A 14,629-nucleotide genomic window follows, 5' to 3' on the forward strand; every position below is an offset into this window, starting at 1 on the left:
TCCTAAAGCAAATCTAAATTCAAACAAAACTGAGCATTAACCACATAACCATGTTAACTAAGTTGCTAAGAAATAGAGTTGAAAGAAACTTAATAGCTGCAAATTCAGAAGTTGCCGAAATCAGAAAATAACAGTAAAGAAAAATCAAAAACTCATCCCTCAAATCCTCTTCGTTTGCTCCTTCGATTTAGTGTCAAACAAACCGCTGAATCCAATAATGTTGGCTTCAACAATCCCTTTGGAATCTTCAAGATGGTCGATGGTCTATTGCTCGTAGTCGAATCTTGAAAATCGCCGAAGAAACCCTCTGTGGCGCAAACAGTGGACTGTGCGAGCAAAACTGGAGCTGCAAACTGGAAATCCCTCCTCCTCCTTGCGTCGATGAGCTTGCTGAAGCCTTGGATGTATTCCACAATCTTCAGAGAACCCCTCTTCGATTGGCGGCTTCGGATTTCTCAACAACTCACCGGAAATCGAAGAAACAGGGGTGGTGACGCCGGAAGAACCCCCGCCGGCGTTCGCCTTCCAGCCGCCGATTTGTGCCCAACTGACCGGTTTAGGACTCCTTAGTAGGGATGACAATTAGACCCGGACCCGATGGAGAATCCGTTCCCCGATCCCATTTTGACCGGGGAATCCCCGAATCCGAGAAAGCGGGGATGGGGGATGGGGAATCCCCGAATCTCGGAAAGCGGGGATGGGTCGGGGATGGTATTCCAAAAATTCCCCGTCCCCATCCCCGAACCCGACTTTGATAATTTCATTCATTAAGATTCATTAATTTGATTATATCCTTATATCAAATGAAAAAATAAGTCATATTGATAATTGCTTGTTTGAATACTATAGTTTCATTATTTCTAAAACAAATAATATTTTCTTTTTTTAATTAATAAAAAAGTAATAAATTTTAAAAAATACTTTTTAAATATGTCATGATGGGGATGGGGATGTGTATGGGTATGGGGATACCCATGGAAATACCCGCGGGGAAAACCACCTCCGAAATCTGTGGGGATCTCTGAAACCCGCTGGATACCCGAAACCCGACGGGGACGGGGATGGTATTTAAATTATGATACCCGACGGGGATGGGGACGGAGATGGTATATGGGTTTGGGTTTCGGGGACGGGGATGGAGAAGGCTTTACCGCCAATCCCCGAACCCGTTGTCATCCCTACTCCTTAGGGACCGAAGAACTCAATGGAAGAAGGTTTATGGGATGGGGCTGGCTGTGGAGCTACGCTCCTCAACAGGGGAATGTCACGCGGGACGAAGGTGAACAGTGCGGCCAGCCACTGTTCATTGAGTAAGCTTTGTGATTATATACGGCTGATTAATCACTGCATCTCAGCCCTTGATTTTGAATCCAACGGTCAAAACTTGATCTAGGCTCTAGGGCAGCTTAGGGCTTCCAAAAATTTTAGAGATCTTGATCGGGCTTGATCTAGGTCATGTCCTCCATGTTGACTTGATCAATTTGGGCAAATTAGCTCGATTTGACCACGATTAAGCTCGAATTTGATCTGATTTGAACCTTATAATCAATTAAACTCAATTAATGCATACCATTAAATCATAGAAATTATAATCAAACCTTCAATTATACCACATGACACAAATATAATCAAATCGATTCATTTAACAATTTATTTTCATGCAAAAATCTAAAATTGAATCGATTAAAAATACATAAAATCCTAACTCATCACTAACTTCCGGGTTTCGGCTGACTCAGCTGGAGTCGACTCCAGTCCCATTTGGGTCGACTCTAGTGATAAAAATCAACTTTTGTCCCAGAGTTTGCTTTTGACCAATTTTTTCATTCCTGCAAAAATGTTAGCAAATGACATGCAAAATAGAATTATTTTTGAGCCAATTCTTGGAACTAACTCAAGGTCTTAACTTCAGGTTTCCGGTGAAATCCTGGGTTAGACCGACGCCTACTGTTCCCCTTGGGAACGCGTCCTCACCCACTCCACTCAAGAGAATTTACCTGATGCCAACTGAGTCCTCCTGACTCGTTGGACTTTTGCTCGGCTCTGTCCTCGGCCTCCAGGGTTTGTGCTGCAGCTCGGTCCTTCCCGACCAGCCCAGTCTTCTACTGCGACTCGATCCTTCTTGATCAGTCCAATCTTCTGCTATGGCTTGGTCCTCCTGACCAACCTAGACTTTTGCTGCGACCTGGTCCTCCTGACCATCCCAGACTTCACCTGGTGCTCTTGACTCTGCCAAGACTTCATGCCTAGCTGCCACTAGGACTTAACCTTGTGCTTCCTGCATACTTAGATCACTCATTTAGTCCAATAACACACTTAACTTGAACTTAGTTCTATTATCAAAACTCAGGTTCGATCTGCTGATGCTCTCCCTGCACTAACAATATCTCCCTTTTTTATTATGACAACTTAAGATTTCAGGTTAAGTTAAAATCATTTTTAAGCTTTAAAACAATAAGTCCAGTAATATTCATAATTGAACTTCATAAACCAGTTTAAAAAACAAATGTACAAAGATAAACATGCAAGTGTGGATTTCAAACTCCCCCTGAATTCATGCTTAAATAACTTTTAGTTCTCCCCCTGAATTCAATCCTCTTATCTTTCTCCCCCTTTAACAGATAAAAACCTTTGAAAGTTTTTGAAAAATTATTGACAGTTTGAAGTCAAACAAGTTAAGTTTTGAAATCCAAGTTTGTTTTAGAAACCTTGAATTCTTGTTTTAGAAATCTTGAATTCTCCCTCTTTGAAAAACAAGTTTACCTACCTTTTGAAACCTTGAATTACTCTCTCCCCCTTTGACATAATCAAAAAATATTCTAAGTGTGTTAAGTCCAAGCTAAGCTTAATAAAAATACTTAGACAAAAAAATTATTCCTTGGGGCGTGTGTCCAACTTAGATTTTAGCTAACTACTAGAAAGTAGAAGTTTGACCCAGTTAGCCAAGTGTAAGTGTATCATCCCAATTTAGAAGGTAAACTTTTCTTCTTAGGACACTTAACTTGATCAATATGAGTTTAAAGCTAAGTAAGGTTTGATGCACTGACTTAAGCATCTTGGTACTTAGATTAGACGCCTATACATCTCACACCGTTCTATGTTTAACAAATACAATCAAGGTATCTAGTGTGCTTTGTGAGATGTCCACCTAAATCTATAGGATCATGCTTTCTAGGGGATTGCACCTAGTCTAAGGCAAAAATATTTCTTTCTTATGTTTTGAAAAATAAAGTTTAAAAGAAACTAAAATTTTCAAAAATAAGTAAAGTTTTGAAATCTATTTTTGAAAAAACATACTTATAATAGTTAAAAAAAAGAAAACAAATGAGTTTTGAAAATTTTACTTTACTACTCTACCAAACATAAACCTAACCTCCTTCTTAATGTACTAAACTCTGACTCAGATAAAGGTTTAGTGAATGTCTATTAAGTTGGATTTTAACTCGACATAGTCAAGTACAATTTCTTCCTTAGCTATATGGTCGCGTATGAAGTGATGTTTTACTTCTATATGCTTGGTTCGTGAATGGTGAACAGGATTTTTAGTTAAATTAATTATGCTTATATTATCAATTAAGACCTTTGTATTTTTATATTTTACATTAAAATCAGTTAATGTGTGCATCATCCAGAGTATTTGAGCAACACATTCACCTAATGCTATGTATTCAGCTTCAGTTGTAGATAATGCAACACAGTGTTGCTTTCTACTACACCAGCTGACTAGACACGGACCCAAGAACTAACATCCACCGCTTGTACTTTTGCGGTCTAGTTTGCAACCAACGTAATCTGAGTTTGAATATCCTATTAGGTCAAAGTTCACTACAACAAAAATGACTTTCCGCAGCGCGCAAATATGCTATCCGCAGCGCACATCGCACGCTGCACAGTTGCAAGCTGTTAAAAGTCGTTAGGCATCCGCAGCGCGCAATGCACGCCGCGGATGATCGCATCCGCAGCGCACAATGCGCGCTGCGGATGTGAGCTTCCGCAGCGCGCAATGCGCGCCGCGGATGTGATCATCCGCGGCGTGCATTGCGCGCTGCGGATGTGAGCTTCCACAGCGCGCAATGTACGCTGCGGATGTGATCAATCGCAGCGCGCAATGTGCGCTGTGGATAAAATAAAATAATTAAACAATTCAAATCACAATTATAAACTCAAAACTCAAATAATTAATAACATAAATACCACACACAAATACCATATAAAATTACACATTTATAATCCAACAATTATATATAACATTCACATCTATTTGATAAGCTTACAAGACTTTGTTATCTTGAACATAAAGAAAAACAGAAAATACATGAGGTTATGTTTATATATGTGCTGATACTTAGCACATATATACTTGTTGACTGGAAGAGCTTTCTTGCTGATGAATCTATCCTTGTTGATGAATCTCTGCGAAAATACAGAGTCTCTGCGAAGGAACATCTTGCTGATGAATCTATCCTTGTTGACTGGAAGAGCTTTCTTCTTCCCCTTGTCCGTCTTGGGTATCTGTAATCAGGGTAAAAACCATAAGGAATATATAATCAATTAAAGATATTCTCCAAATGCTGGCACGGAATCGAAAACCACTTTAGAAAAGTAAATTATAGATTACCATGAAAGTTAGTATAAGACATTTTAGAATATATAATCAATTAAATAATGTTAAATTAGCTTCCATATCTTAGTGAATATTAACACATTCATGTTTCACTTGAATTGATTTCACATCATAACAAAACCAACATAAGATGTATCTCCAGTTTTCAAGATTAGATGAACAATTACAATATACCAAATGAAAGACTATTCTGATCAAAACGTCACTACAAACAAACCTGCAAGTGGAAACAAATACCATGACTGATAGGATATTTCTCTCCTCCATTCTCGACAAAATGTGAAACAGGTACATATCCTTAAGATTCTTGGGAGTGATAACAAACTGTTGTTCTAAGGAATCAACTGTTGAAAAATCTAAAACTTTTCAAACTTCAATTCCTTGTTTGCATTACCTCAACACATACTAGTATTGAGTATTTGAGTTAACAATTACCTCAACACATACTAGTATTGAGTATTTGAGATAACAATGTACACTGAGAAAAGTTTTTCTCTCTGTAACTTCTTTACCTGTGCAGAAAAATAAAGCTTGCAGTAAGGTGGCATAACCCACTAACAATCTTACTTCTAACTTCATCTTAAATCAGAAATAGTAGCCTAGAACTGACTATCATGCAAAACTAATGCCCATTGATAAATTTTCCAGTCATAGGAAACTGATAGAGTCTGGCATCATAGCACAGCAATACGAAAACCAGAACGTCCAACTGAATTGGTTAATCAGAGAACCTTGTCCCAACCAAAGTCCACTTCGAGGCCTAAGAGGTAAGGGACAAGAACTAGCAGAAGTTAACTTCTGCCTACCTAATTTTACTAATTACATTTTCTAATTCAATCTGGGCAAAGATTTGGCAATTGAATTGTAGAATCAGCGTCCACATCAGTTAATTGACCAGTTTAATTTAGAAACATTGGATTATAGGACAGAGAATGCTATGTATGAATTCATAAAGTAAAACTGGTCTTGTCTATACTGTGAACTAGGAAATTACTATAGAAGTGGATCAATCTAGCAGAAAGGTCTCCCACAAAAAAATAAATGAGCTTTAGTTTACTCTCTAGCGGTTGAAGCCTATAAACGCTTATATTGACTAGTTCAAAATATTTTAAAATGATTAGTTGGAGAGGAAAGGGAGACTTAAAATCCAAGATAAATGCACGTTGCAATTTTCTCTTGGAAGATGTTTACAAGGAGTTTTAGATATGTAACTTTTGTTGCATCAGTAGAAGACTAAAATATGAGATGATGCTAAACCTACAAAAATAGAGGATTGTTTTACTGTGGAAAATTTCTTGTGCTAATAGAAATTATTGAATTGAAATAAATAAATTATGTTTACGAAGATAATGAAGCTTACATGGTCAAGCAATAAAACATCATCTTCTTCCTCCAAGCGCGAAAAATCTATTGCACGTTGTCCGGTGACAAGTTCAAGAAGCATAATTCCATAACCAAAAACATCAGTTCTCTCTGATGATTTTCCAGTGGATAAATACTCAGGTGCAATGTGACCCATAGTTCCCCGAACTTGAGTTGTCACAGATGTCTTCCTCACATCTACCAATTTTGCTAACCCAAAATCACCTACTACAGCTTCAAAGTCCTCATCAAGTAAGATATTAGCAGCTTTAACATCCCGGTGTATTATTTTGGGACTGCAATGTTCGTGAAGGTACTCTAATCCACGTGAAGTACCTAGTGCCACTCTTTTTCTTGTTGGCCAATTCAATACTGCCTTCCCTATTTTAAATTCTGCAATCACTTACAGTATTACCATCAACATCAATTGCAGAATATAGTATAGCAATGTGATCAATGGATAGCTGAAACATAATTTCCTATTTATCACAAGCACAAGATACATAAATTTAAATCAAGTAGATATAACAAAATTGTCATTTCAATCTGGTTGCTGGAAGGTTATCAATTCCTAAACCTTCTACGGTTACCACTTACCACCAATCAATCTGATTGGAATGCCACATGAAGAACTTAATGCAGGAATACAAAGAAGAACCAAGACTAAATGTTAGATTGCTTTGCCCATTTCTTTAGCAGGATATCTGTTAAACTCTTTATAGAAAAATTATGAATCAATGAAAGTCCAAGGTAGAGGTTTTAACTTGTCAGATTAAAGGCCCAAGATATGGTCATTAAACTGAGAAGAAAAGAAACCAATGCATAAATTGGCAAACAAATAGTTAAATTCATGTGCACAGCACTATATTCCTTTGCTCTTTTATTAGCTTTGCTGCCATGAGAAAGATAACCCAAGTAGATTTCAGTATAAACTGAGAGTTACCTCGTAACCGGTATGCAACACTCAAATTTTGCATAAAAGGATAAACAAGAAGACGTTCTGTCGGTGTGGTACAAAAGCCTATCAACCTCAAAAGATTTTTGTGGACAGCAACACTTATCATCTCTACTTCACGTAAAAAAGCAGCTTCCCCACCTGGACTCTCATAGTCAGTTAATCGTTTTACAGCAATTTTAGAGCTATCTGGAAGCACTCCTTTGTATACTTTTCCAAAACCACCCTGACCAAGGACATTTTTTTCACTAAATCCATCTGTTGCAATCTGTAATTCTCGATAAGCAAATCTTTTTAACTGTCCAAAAGCAATTCTGTGATCATCTTCACCTGTATGTCATATGTAAAATAATCAATCAGGTAAACTTTTGATAATTAAATTTATGTACTTGATTCTATAGATATCAGTTCTGATTTGCAAGATGTTTAATTCAGTGTATGTTCTTGTTTCAGCGAGAATAAAAAAAAGTAGTATAACAAATGTAGAGCACAAGAAAGAAACATGGCAAAGTTAATGGCTCGTCACATGAAACAAAATTGATTTGCAAAAGGTCCTATCAAAAACCAAAGAAACAGGTGTAAGAAAGTACTAAACCTGCAACATCAACGAATTCTTCGTGTCGATAACCCTTCCTGTGCCCCTTGCATAAGAAAAATATGACACCCATGACAAGCAATAATATGACAGCTCCAACAATTCCAAGCACAATTCCTACTTTTGAATTTTGGGATTTCCCTACCAAGACCGAAAGTATATTCAGCTGCTTGGAATATGAGGCAAAATATTTTTTTTTCTTTCAAAAAGTTACGTAGCGGCGGCAGGGCTATCGTTCGGGCGGCCACCAGAACAGAGGAGGAAGAAGAATTAGGTAGCGGCGGCTAGGGTTGCCCTTTGGCGAGGAGAGCAGAGAAGGTCGGTGGCTGAGGTCTTCTCCACGCGAGCAGGCGTCGGACTCCGTCAAGGGAAGGCGGCGGCGCTGCTGGTCTTCTCCAGGGGATGGCATCGGGAGTTGGACAGAGGCGTCGGAGGAGGGCGTCGTGCGCGAAGGCGAGGCAGCGTTGGCGTCGGATTGTGGCACGCAGCGGTGGAAGAGGGCAAGGGGAAGGAGAATCGCGGAGTCCTGGTGAAAGAACGCGATTTTCAAGATTAGGGCAGTTTACAGTATTTAAAAAAAATAAAATTAATTTTAACAGCGTAAAATATGCGCTGTCAAAAATAATTTTAACGGCGCACAATGTACGCTGTTAAAAGTATTTTTAACAGCGTATTATTATTGCACGCTGCGATTGATAAAAATATGATATTATCCGCAGCGCATTTTATTGGGCGCGCTATTAAAACAACTATTAACGGCGCGCCTATGATGTGCGCTGCGGATGACGCGCTGCGGAAAGTCATTTTTGTTGTAGTGGTTATTATTTCTAGGATACCACATTCTGACAGTTAAGGTTCCTTTGATATATCTTAGTATCCGCTTAACTGCGGCTAAACGTGATTCCTTAGCATTAGCTTGATACCTAGCACACATACCTACTACAAATAATATATTAGGTCGACTTGCAATTAGGTAGAGTAGACTCCCTATTATACTCCTATAATACTTTGGGTCTACTTATTTACCATTTGGGTCACTCCCTATATTACAGTTTGTTGCAATTTGTGTATTTATTTCTTTAGAGTTTTCCATTTCAAATTTAAATATTAAATCTTTTGCATATTTACTTTGGTAAATATAATTTTCATCCTTAGTTTGTTTCACTTGAAGTCCTAAGAAAAAATGTAGTTTTCCTATCCAACTCATTTCAAATTCATTCTTCATTAATTTAATAAACTCTTTTAAATATTTTAAGTTGGTTGATCCAAAGATTATGTCGTCTACATAAATTTGAGCTATAAAAAAAATCTTTTTCTATTGTTTTTACAAACAAGGACGGATCAATTTGTCCCTGCTGGAAATCCTTAGTAACTAAGTAGGTTAAAAGCCTTTCATACCATGCTTTAGGAGCTTGTTTAAGTCCATATAGGGCTTTCTTTAGTTTGAAGACATAATCAGGGTGGTCTTTGTCTTCAAACCCTGGAGGTTGATCTACATATACTTCTTCTTTTATGAACCTGTTTAAGAATGCGGACTTGACATCCATTTGGTAGAGCTTGAATCCTTTATGTGCCGCATAGGCTAACAACATTCGGATGGATTCAAGTCTAGCTACGGGTGCATAAGTTTCGTCGTAGTCTAACCCATCTACTTGGCTGAACCCTTTAGCTACTAGTCTAGCTTTGTTCCTAACTACTTCACCTTTATCATCAGTTTTATTTCTAAATACTCATTTGGTCTCTATAACTGTTTTATTATCAGGTTTGGGAACTAAATCTCATACCTGGTTTCGTTCAAATTGAACTAAATCCCATAACTAAATGAAAAGGTGGCATTATAGCGACATCCCTAGTCGTAAGGGATAAAATGTATGCCACTAAGACTCTATATAGAATATAGTTTGGTACTCTGAGTCTGATAGATGAAAACTGGATCATTGTAGGGACCCTCTTCTCTCCAAAAAAAAATATGAATGTATGGTATCTAAGGTAATGTGGGAGTAAGGATCACTAAAAGGCATCTCTCTGGGAGGGTAACATAGAAATGTGGATGATGAATGTCTAAGTCCTAAATGATTTCTAATGAGGATTGGAGATAGAAGGATGTCTCTACCTCCAACTCTAGTATAGGTCAGGTCATCGACCTTAACCAAGTTATTATACAGTTCGCAAACAAACCTATGTTAACCAGGCAAGTATAATAAATATGTCTAAACTATAATACTCTATAACCTCAACTATAGGTATGCATGAACACATGAAAAATATCCTACATAAATATCTAGAATACAAAGGAACATATGACATGGATAAAAATCTAATCCTAAGCTTCTCAGTGGGAAATCTAGGATCTGTGCTAGGGGTACTTAGAAGTCTCAGCTTCAATGACCTTTCTCTTAATCCTAATGATATTAATTAATAATTAAAATAATTAAAATCATTTAAATAAAACTAAGGCTTATTTATGAGCTTACCTAAGCATATCGGACCAAATACTAATGAATTGAAGATCTAGGCAAGTTGGACGGTCGCATAAGGTTGTAACTAGCAAGATAAGAAGGCATTTGGGGCGACAGAGACTTATGCCTCGGGCACCCTATATAGAGTCGTTCTAGGCGTGTGGATTCAAAAATCAAGTGCCTTGATATCACCGATGCGGGGCGTCTAGATTTACTCCGGGCACTTGGATTTCAAAAATCACAGGCGCCTAAACGAAATCACAGCTGGGTTTTGGGAAATGGTTCAAGATGCCCGGATCTGTATTTGGGCGCCCGAATTCCGACGGGCCAAGATTTAATTATGAGTTTGGTTGATTTAAGTGAGTTTAAATTGACTAATTTTAATTAAGTTAGATTAAATTGATTAATTTTAATTAAATTAGATTAAATTGATTAATTTTAATTTTAATGATTAAATTTTAATAGATTAACTTTATTTATAAAGTTAAGTAGGATAATTATTTAGGTTGAGTTAATTAAGTTTTGTTGGTTTAACATGAGATTTTATATGAATTAATTTCAAATTACTTCCTAGATCTATCTCACTCATTCTAGATTGTCAAAAATATTAATCCTATAGGTTGTGTGAGATGGTTGTCAATTTTATCTTTAATTAATTCAAAATGTGAAATTCTATGACTTGATTTACTTTGAGTTAGATTCAAGTTTAACTGTCAATCAATTAAGCATGCATTCTAAGTTTTAACTTCTAGGTAGTGGTGAGACATAGAGACATTCTTGGTTATCGGAGCAACAATAACATTCTAAGACAAAAGCCAATTTATGAAATCACATACTTAGTTAATCTAGTGAAAAATTTTAGTCAACTAGTCTAGAATTTGACGAGATAGCTATGTTTAGTTCCACTTAGCTAAGTAGACCAAGTAGGGTACTCCTTACCCTACTTAACTATCTAGACCGAGTTTTCGTAGCGTACTATCATCTCACCTAACACTGGTACTAGATTGGGCAAGTATCAATCAAGCCTTTGTTCTTATCTAGCCTAGGTTTAGTTTAAGTTTAAGAAATAAAAAATAAAAATAATAAAATAAACAAATAAGTCTTATTTAGCTAGAATAATTTTTATTTTGGATCCCCTGAATTATAACCCTTATTGGATCTGATTAGATAATAAATCTGATCCTTGGGGACCCAATATTGATTTAGTCCAACTTGATTAATCAAGATAAACTTGGGAGCCCATGCTTGAACTCGAGGTTTGTGGTTTCGATTAACTAAGGATAAGCAAGATCTATGTTTGGATTTGTGTCCAGTCTAGATCGGTTGTACACGACCCTTTGAGTCCAAGTATCATGTCAAGATATTTGGAGTTCAAAGTGAACCTTTCTAGTGATCTTTTTAGATCCTCAACTTGAATTTTTAGAGTAGAATTTTCTTTCTCAAGTTGTTGGACTTGAGTCGAAGTTCCATTTTGAACATTTTCAGTTAAGGGGCTAGGGTTAGCCTTTTTCTTAAGGAGTGTAACCTCCTTTTAGAGAGACTTACCCTGGACTATGGACTTAGCAAGTTTACATGACAAGCAATAAATTATAGAATATAATTTTTGAAATAAATTATTGCTCACATTAGGGTTAGGCCTTCTGAACCGAATACGAATCCATGGCTTGACTCAGACTCAGCTTCGGATTCAGTGTTAGGTTCGGACTCAGTCTCGGCTAGTTGCTCTTGTACTGGCAGCGCCAAGAAACTTGTGTTTTCTTCTTCGTTCGAATCTTCTGAGGAAGACTCGTCCCATGTCACCTTCAATGCCTTCTACTTCGATTTCTTTTCCTTTTTCTATTTAGGGCACTCTGCCTTGAAGTGTCCTTTCTCGTTACAGCCGTAGCATGTGACTTCGACCTTGTTGTGGCATTTCTACTTGATTCAGCTTACTTGTTTTGGATCACCTTCCTTATGTCTAACTTTTTGAAGCTTTTCTTTTTCTTAAACATCTTCCTTACTAGATTGACTAGTTCGGTGGTGACTTCATCATTGCTTTCCGAGTCTGACTCATCTTCGGATTCAAGCTCAGGTCGGTGCTTTGCCTTTTGCTCCTTCCTTTTTGTTTGACCTACAAGAATGTAATACATTTCTTGGTCGGATTGGCCTTAGTCTATCATAGCATTCAAACTCAGTAAAAAGTTAATCTAATTTTATTTTTGAAAGGTCCCTATAAACCTTGTAAGTATCAACCATTGATGCCCATAAGGTATTTTGCAAGAACACATTCAAAGTGTACCTTATTATGTCGCAGTTCTCTATTGGTTGTCCTATGGCATGTAGACCGTTTAGTACGTCTTGGATCCTCATGTGTAGTCCACTTGCGGATTCTCCATCCTGCATTTTAATATTATATAATTTATTAAGGAGTAAGTCACGCTTACTTACCTTAGTGTCTGTTGTCCCTTCGTGTAGCTCAATAAGCTTATCCAATAAGTCTTTTGCACTTATAAATGGATCCACTCTGTTAAATTCTTCCTTAGTGAGGTTGCATTGTAAGGTTTGCATAGCTTTGACATTGACCTCAATCTTGCATTTTGTGACGTTGTCCTACTTCCCACATGGTTGCGAAATATCGTCTGCGTCGATCGAGAGGTTGAAGCCGATCTGGATCATGATTCACACTCCACTTGAGTCTTCAAGTGGTGCTCCATTCTTCCCTTCTAGTACATGAAATCTTCACCGAAGAAAAGAGGAGGTCTGGCAGTGTTGTAACCTTCTTGATGGGTCATTTTAAAAAAAATCTTGCATACAAAAAATAAACTGTAGAAATATCTCAAGACTTGGTCTTGGATTAGTAATGTGGGAAGAAATTTAAAAAAATATATAAAGCAATGAAAAACTTGTTTGATTAGTAGTTGCACTAATTTTGAGCACTCCTCGCTTTGATACCAATTGTAGAATCGAAAGTGACCATTAGAGGGGAGTGAATAGCGTGTTTGTTACTTTTTCACATGTTCATAAAACTTCGCAAATCGAGTAATTAAATACACAACGAAATACAAAAATGGACACGTTTATTTTACTTAGTTCACAGCCACTGACTGCTACTCCAAGATCCACTGTCTTTGACCATTTACAATAGACAATCCACTATAAAACTCTTTCTCTTTCAAGAAAGAGTTTCACCTTTCACACAATAAAGTAGGATCGGTAAACCTTTACCGTCCTAATAATGTAAGTACAGAATGTAGGCAAAACTAAATATTTTACCAACAATGTAAGTAAGAAGTTTGTGTAGTTATCGGTGTAGTTTTTCGATGTTACAATGACATCTCAGGTGCTTCGATTGCGCGTAGAATGGACGTTGAGGTAGTGTAAATGAATCCGTTAGGGTTTTCCCTTGCAGCTACTTTTATAGGCTGATCCGGGTGCCTCCACATCGTCTCGTCAATCCGCTCTCAACACTGACTTAACATCTCTGAGCGCTTGTATCTCTTCCGGGCACCTAAAATGCTAGCGTAGAGGTTACGGGGTTAGCTTTGACTTCGCCACGCCTTATCCATTTGTGAGCACTTGAAACCTTCCGAGCACCTAGAAGCTGAGATGTCTCAACCACTCTTGGCTAGTCACTTCATCCGCCTCGCTGGCCCGAATAACTAACATCCGGGCGCCTGGATCCCTTCTAGGCACTTGGAACCTAAAGTTTCGGTTCCTCAATTTCTACATCACAGAGTTAGTGCAAAACATATATAACAAGAATTTTGACAGTTACCAACTGTCTGGTGGTTTCTAGTGAAATCCAAAATCAGATCGATGTCTACTGTTCCCTTCTAGGAACCCGAAGTTTGGGTCCCTCAATTCCTGTATAACAGAGTTAGTGCAAAATATATATAATAGGAATTTTGACAGTTTATCAACTGTCTGATCGTGACTTTTAAGTTTCTAGTGAAACACTAAGTCAAAACAATACCTACTCTTCCCTTCTAGGGGCCTCTTTTAACCATTTGGTCCTCCAGATCTGATTGGACTTTAGCTCAATATTCAATTCTCGACCTCTAAGATTTTCCTCTGATGTTTGGTCCTCCCTAACCCATCGCTCTGTTAGACGTCCGATCCACTGACCCACCTAGACTTCTTGCTTGGTGCTTTGATCTGTGAAGTCCTCCTAACTATGACTTTCATATCCAGTCCTCCAGACTAAGACTTTCTTGTACTACTTGCACACTTATTTCAGCTTGTTAGTATATGCTAGAAACTTAATGTAAACTTTTTATCATGATCAAAATATCAGTTTGATTATTTGGTGCCCTATATCAACATGCACACGTTCACAACTTCCACCGTTGTGATTATAAACCAATTTTAATGTCACTTAATATTTAATGTGGAATTAAATTCTCATACACCATGGAGTCTTTTATATCCATCATTTTTTCATTTATATTTTTGCAACAATAAGTTCCTCTCGTAAATCCTCTTTCATCCATTTCTTCTATTACTTGTGAGATTTACCGTTTTGATCAAAATTCCTCCAAAGTAACTGAAGGAGATGGAGATATAATATTTGAGGATGAAAGAGGACTATTTCATATATCAAATTATGAATAAAATACTATTTTAATAATTTTAAAATAAAAAACATTCTTTTAATT

At 37.3% G+C, this 14,629-nt stretch overlaps 1 protein-coding gene across 1 annotated transcript; it reads right to left on the reverse strand.

Moving 5' to 3' along the window:
• Nucleotides 1-264: 264 nt before the first annotated feature.
• On the reverse strand, nt 265-12,542 carry LOC141812735 (LRR receptor kinase SERK2-like). Its single transcript, XM_074700737.1, has 7 exons — nt 12,423-12,542; nt 7,831-8,062; nt 7,537-7,677; nt 6,930-7,271; nt 5,985-6,379; nt 5,072-5,136; nt 265-547 (listed from the first exon to the last, which is right to left on the reverse strand). Exons 1-7 carry the CDS (start codon nt 12,540-12,542, stop codon nt 265-267), a joined length of 1,578 nt encoding a protein of 525 aa, XP_074556838.1.
• Between the last annotated feature and the right edge of the window lie 2,087 nt (nt 12,543-14,629).

This window comes from Curcuma longa, chromosome 19 (genome assembly GCF_044706935.1).
Source record: "Curcuma longa cultivar G26 ecotype Majalengka, Jawa Barat chromosome 19, ITB_CL_G26_1.1, whole genome shotgun sequence".
Classification (NCBI taxonomy): domain Eukaryota; kingdom Viridiplantae; phylum Streptophyta; class Magnoliopsida; order Zingiberales; family Zingiberaceae; genus Curcuma; species Curcuma longa.

Bases quoted from the DNA above. Each gene is read 5' to 3' on its own strand.
- LOC141812735 (XM_074700737.1), bottom strand. From the start codon at position 12,542: ATGCAAACCTTACAATGCAACCTCACTAAGGAAGAATTTAACAGAGTG. The intron at 8,063-12,422 runs GTAAGTAAGCGT...TTCTTTCACCAG, and splicing joins AAGGGACAACAGACACTAAG to GACTCCGCGATTCTCCTTCC. The intron at 7,678-7,830 runs GCAACCCTAGCC...CGGTCTTGGTAG, and splicing joins TCTGCTCTCCTCGCCAAAGG to GGAAATCCCAAAATTCAAAA.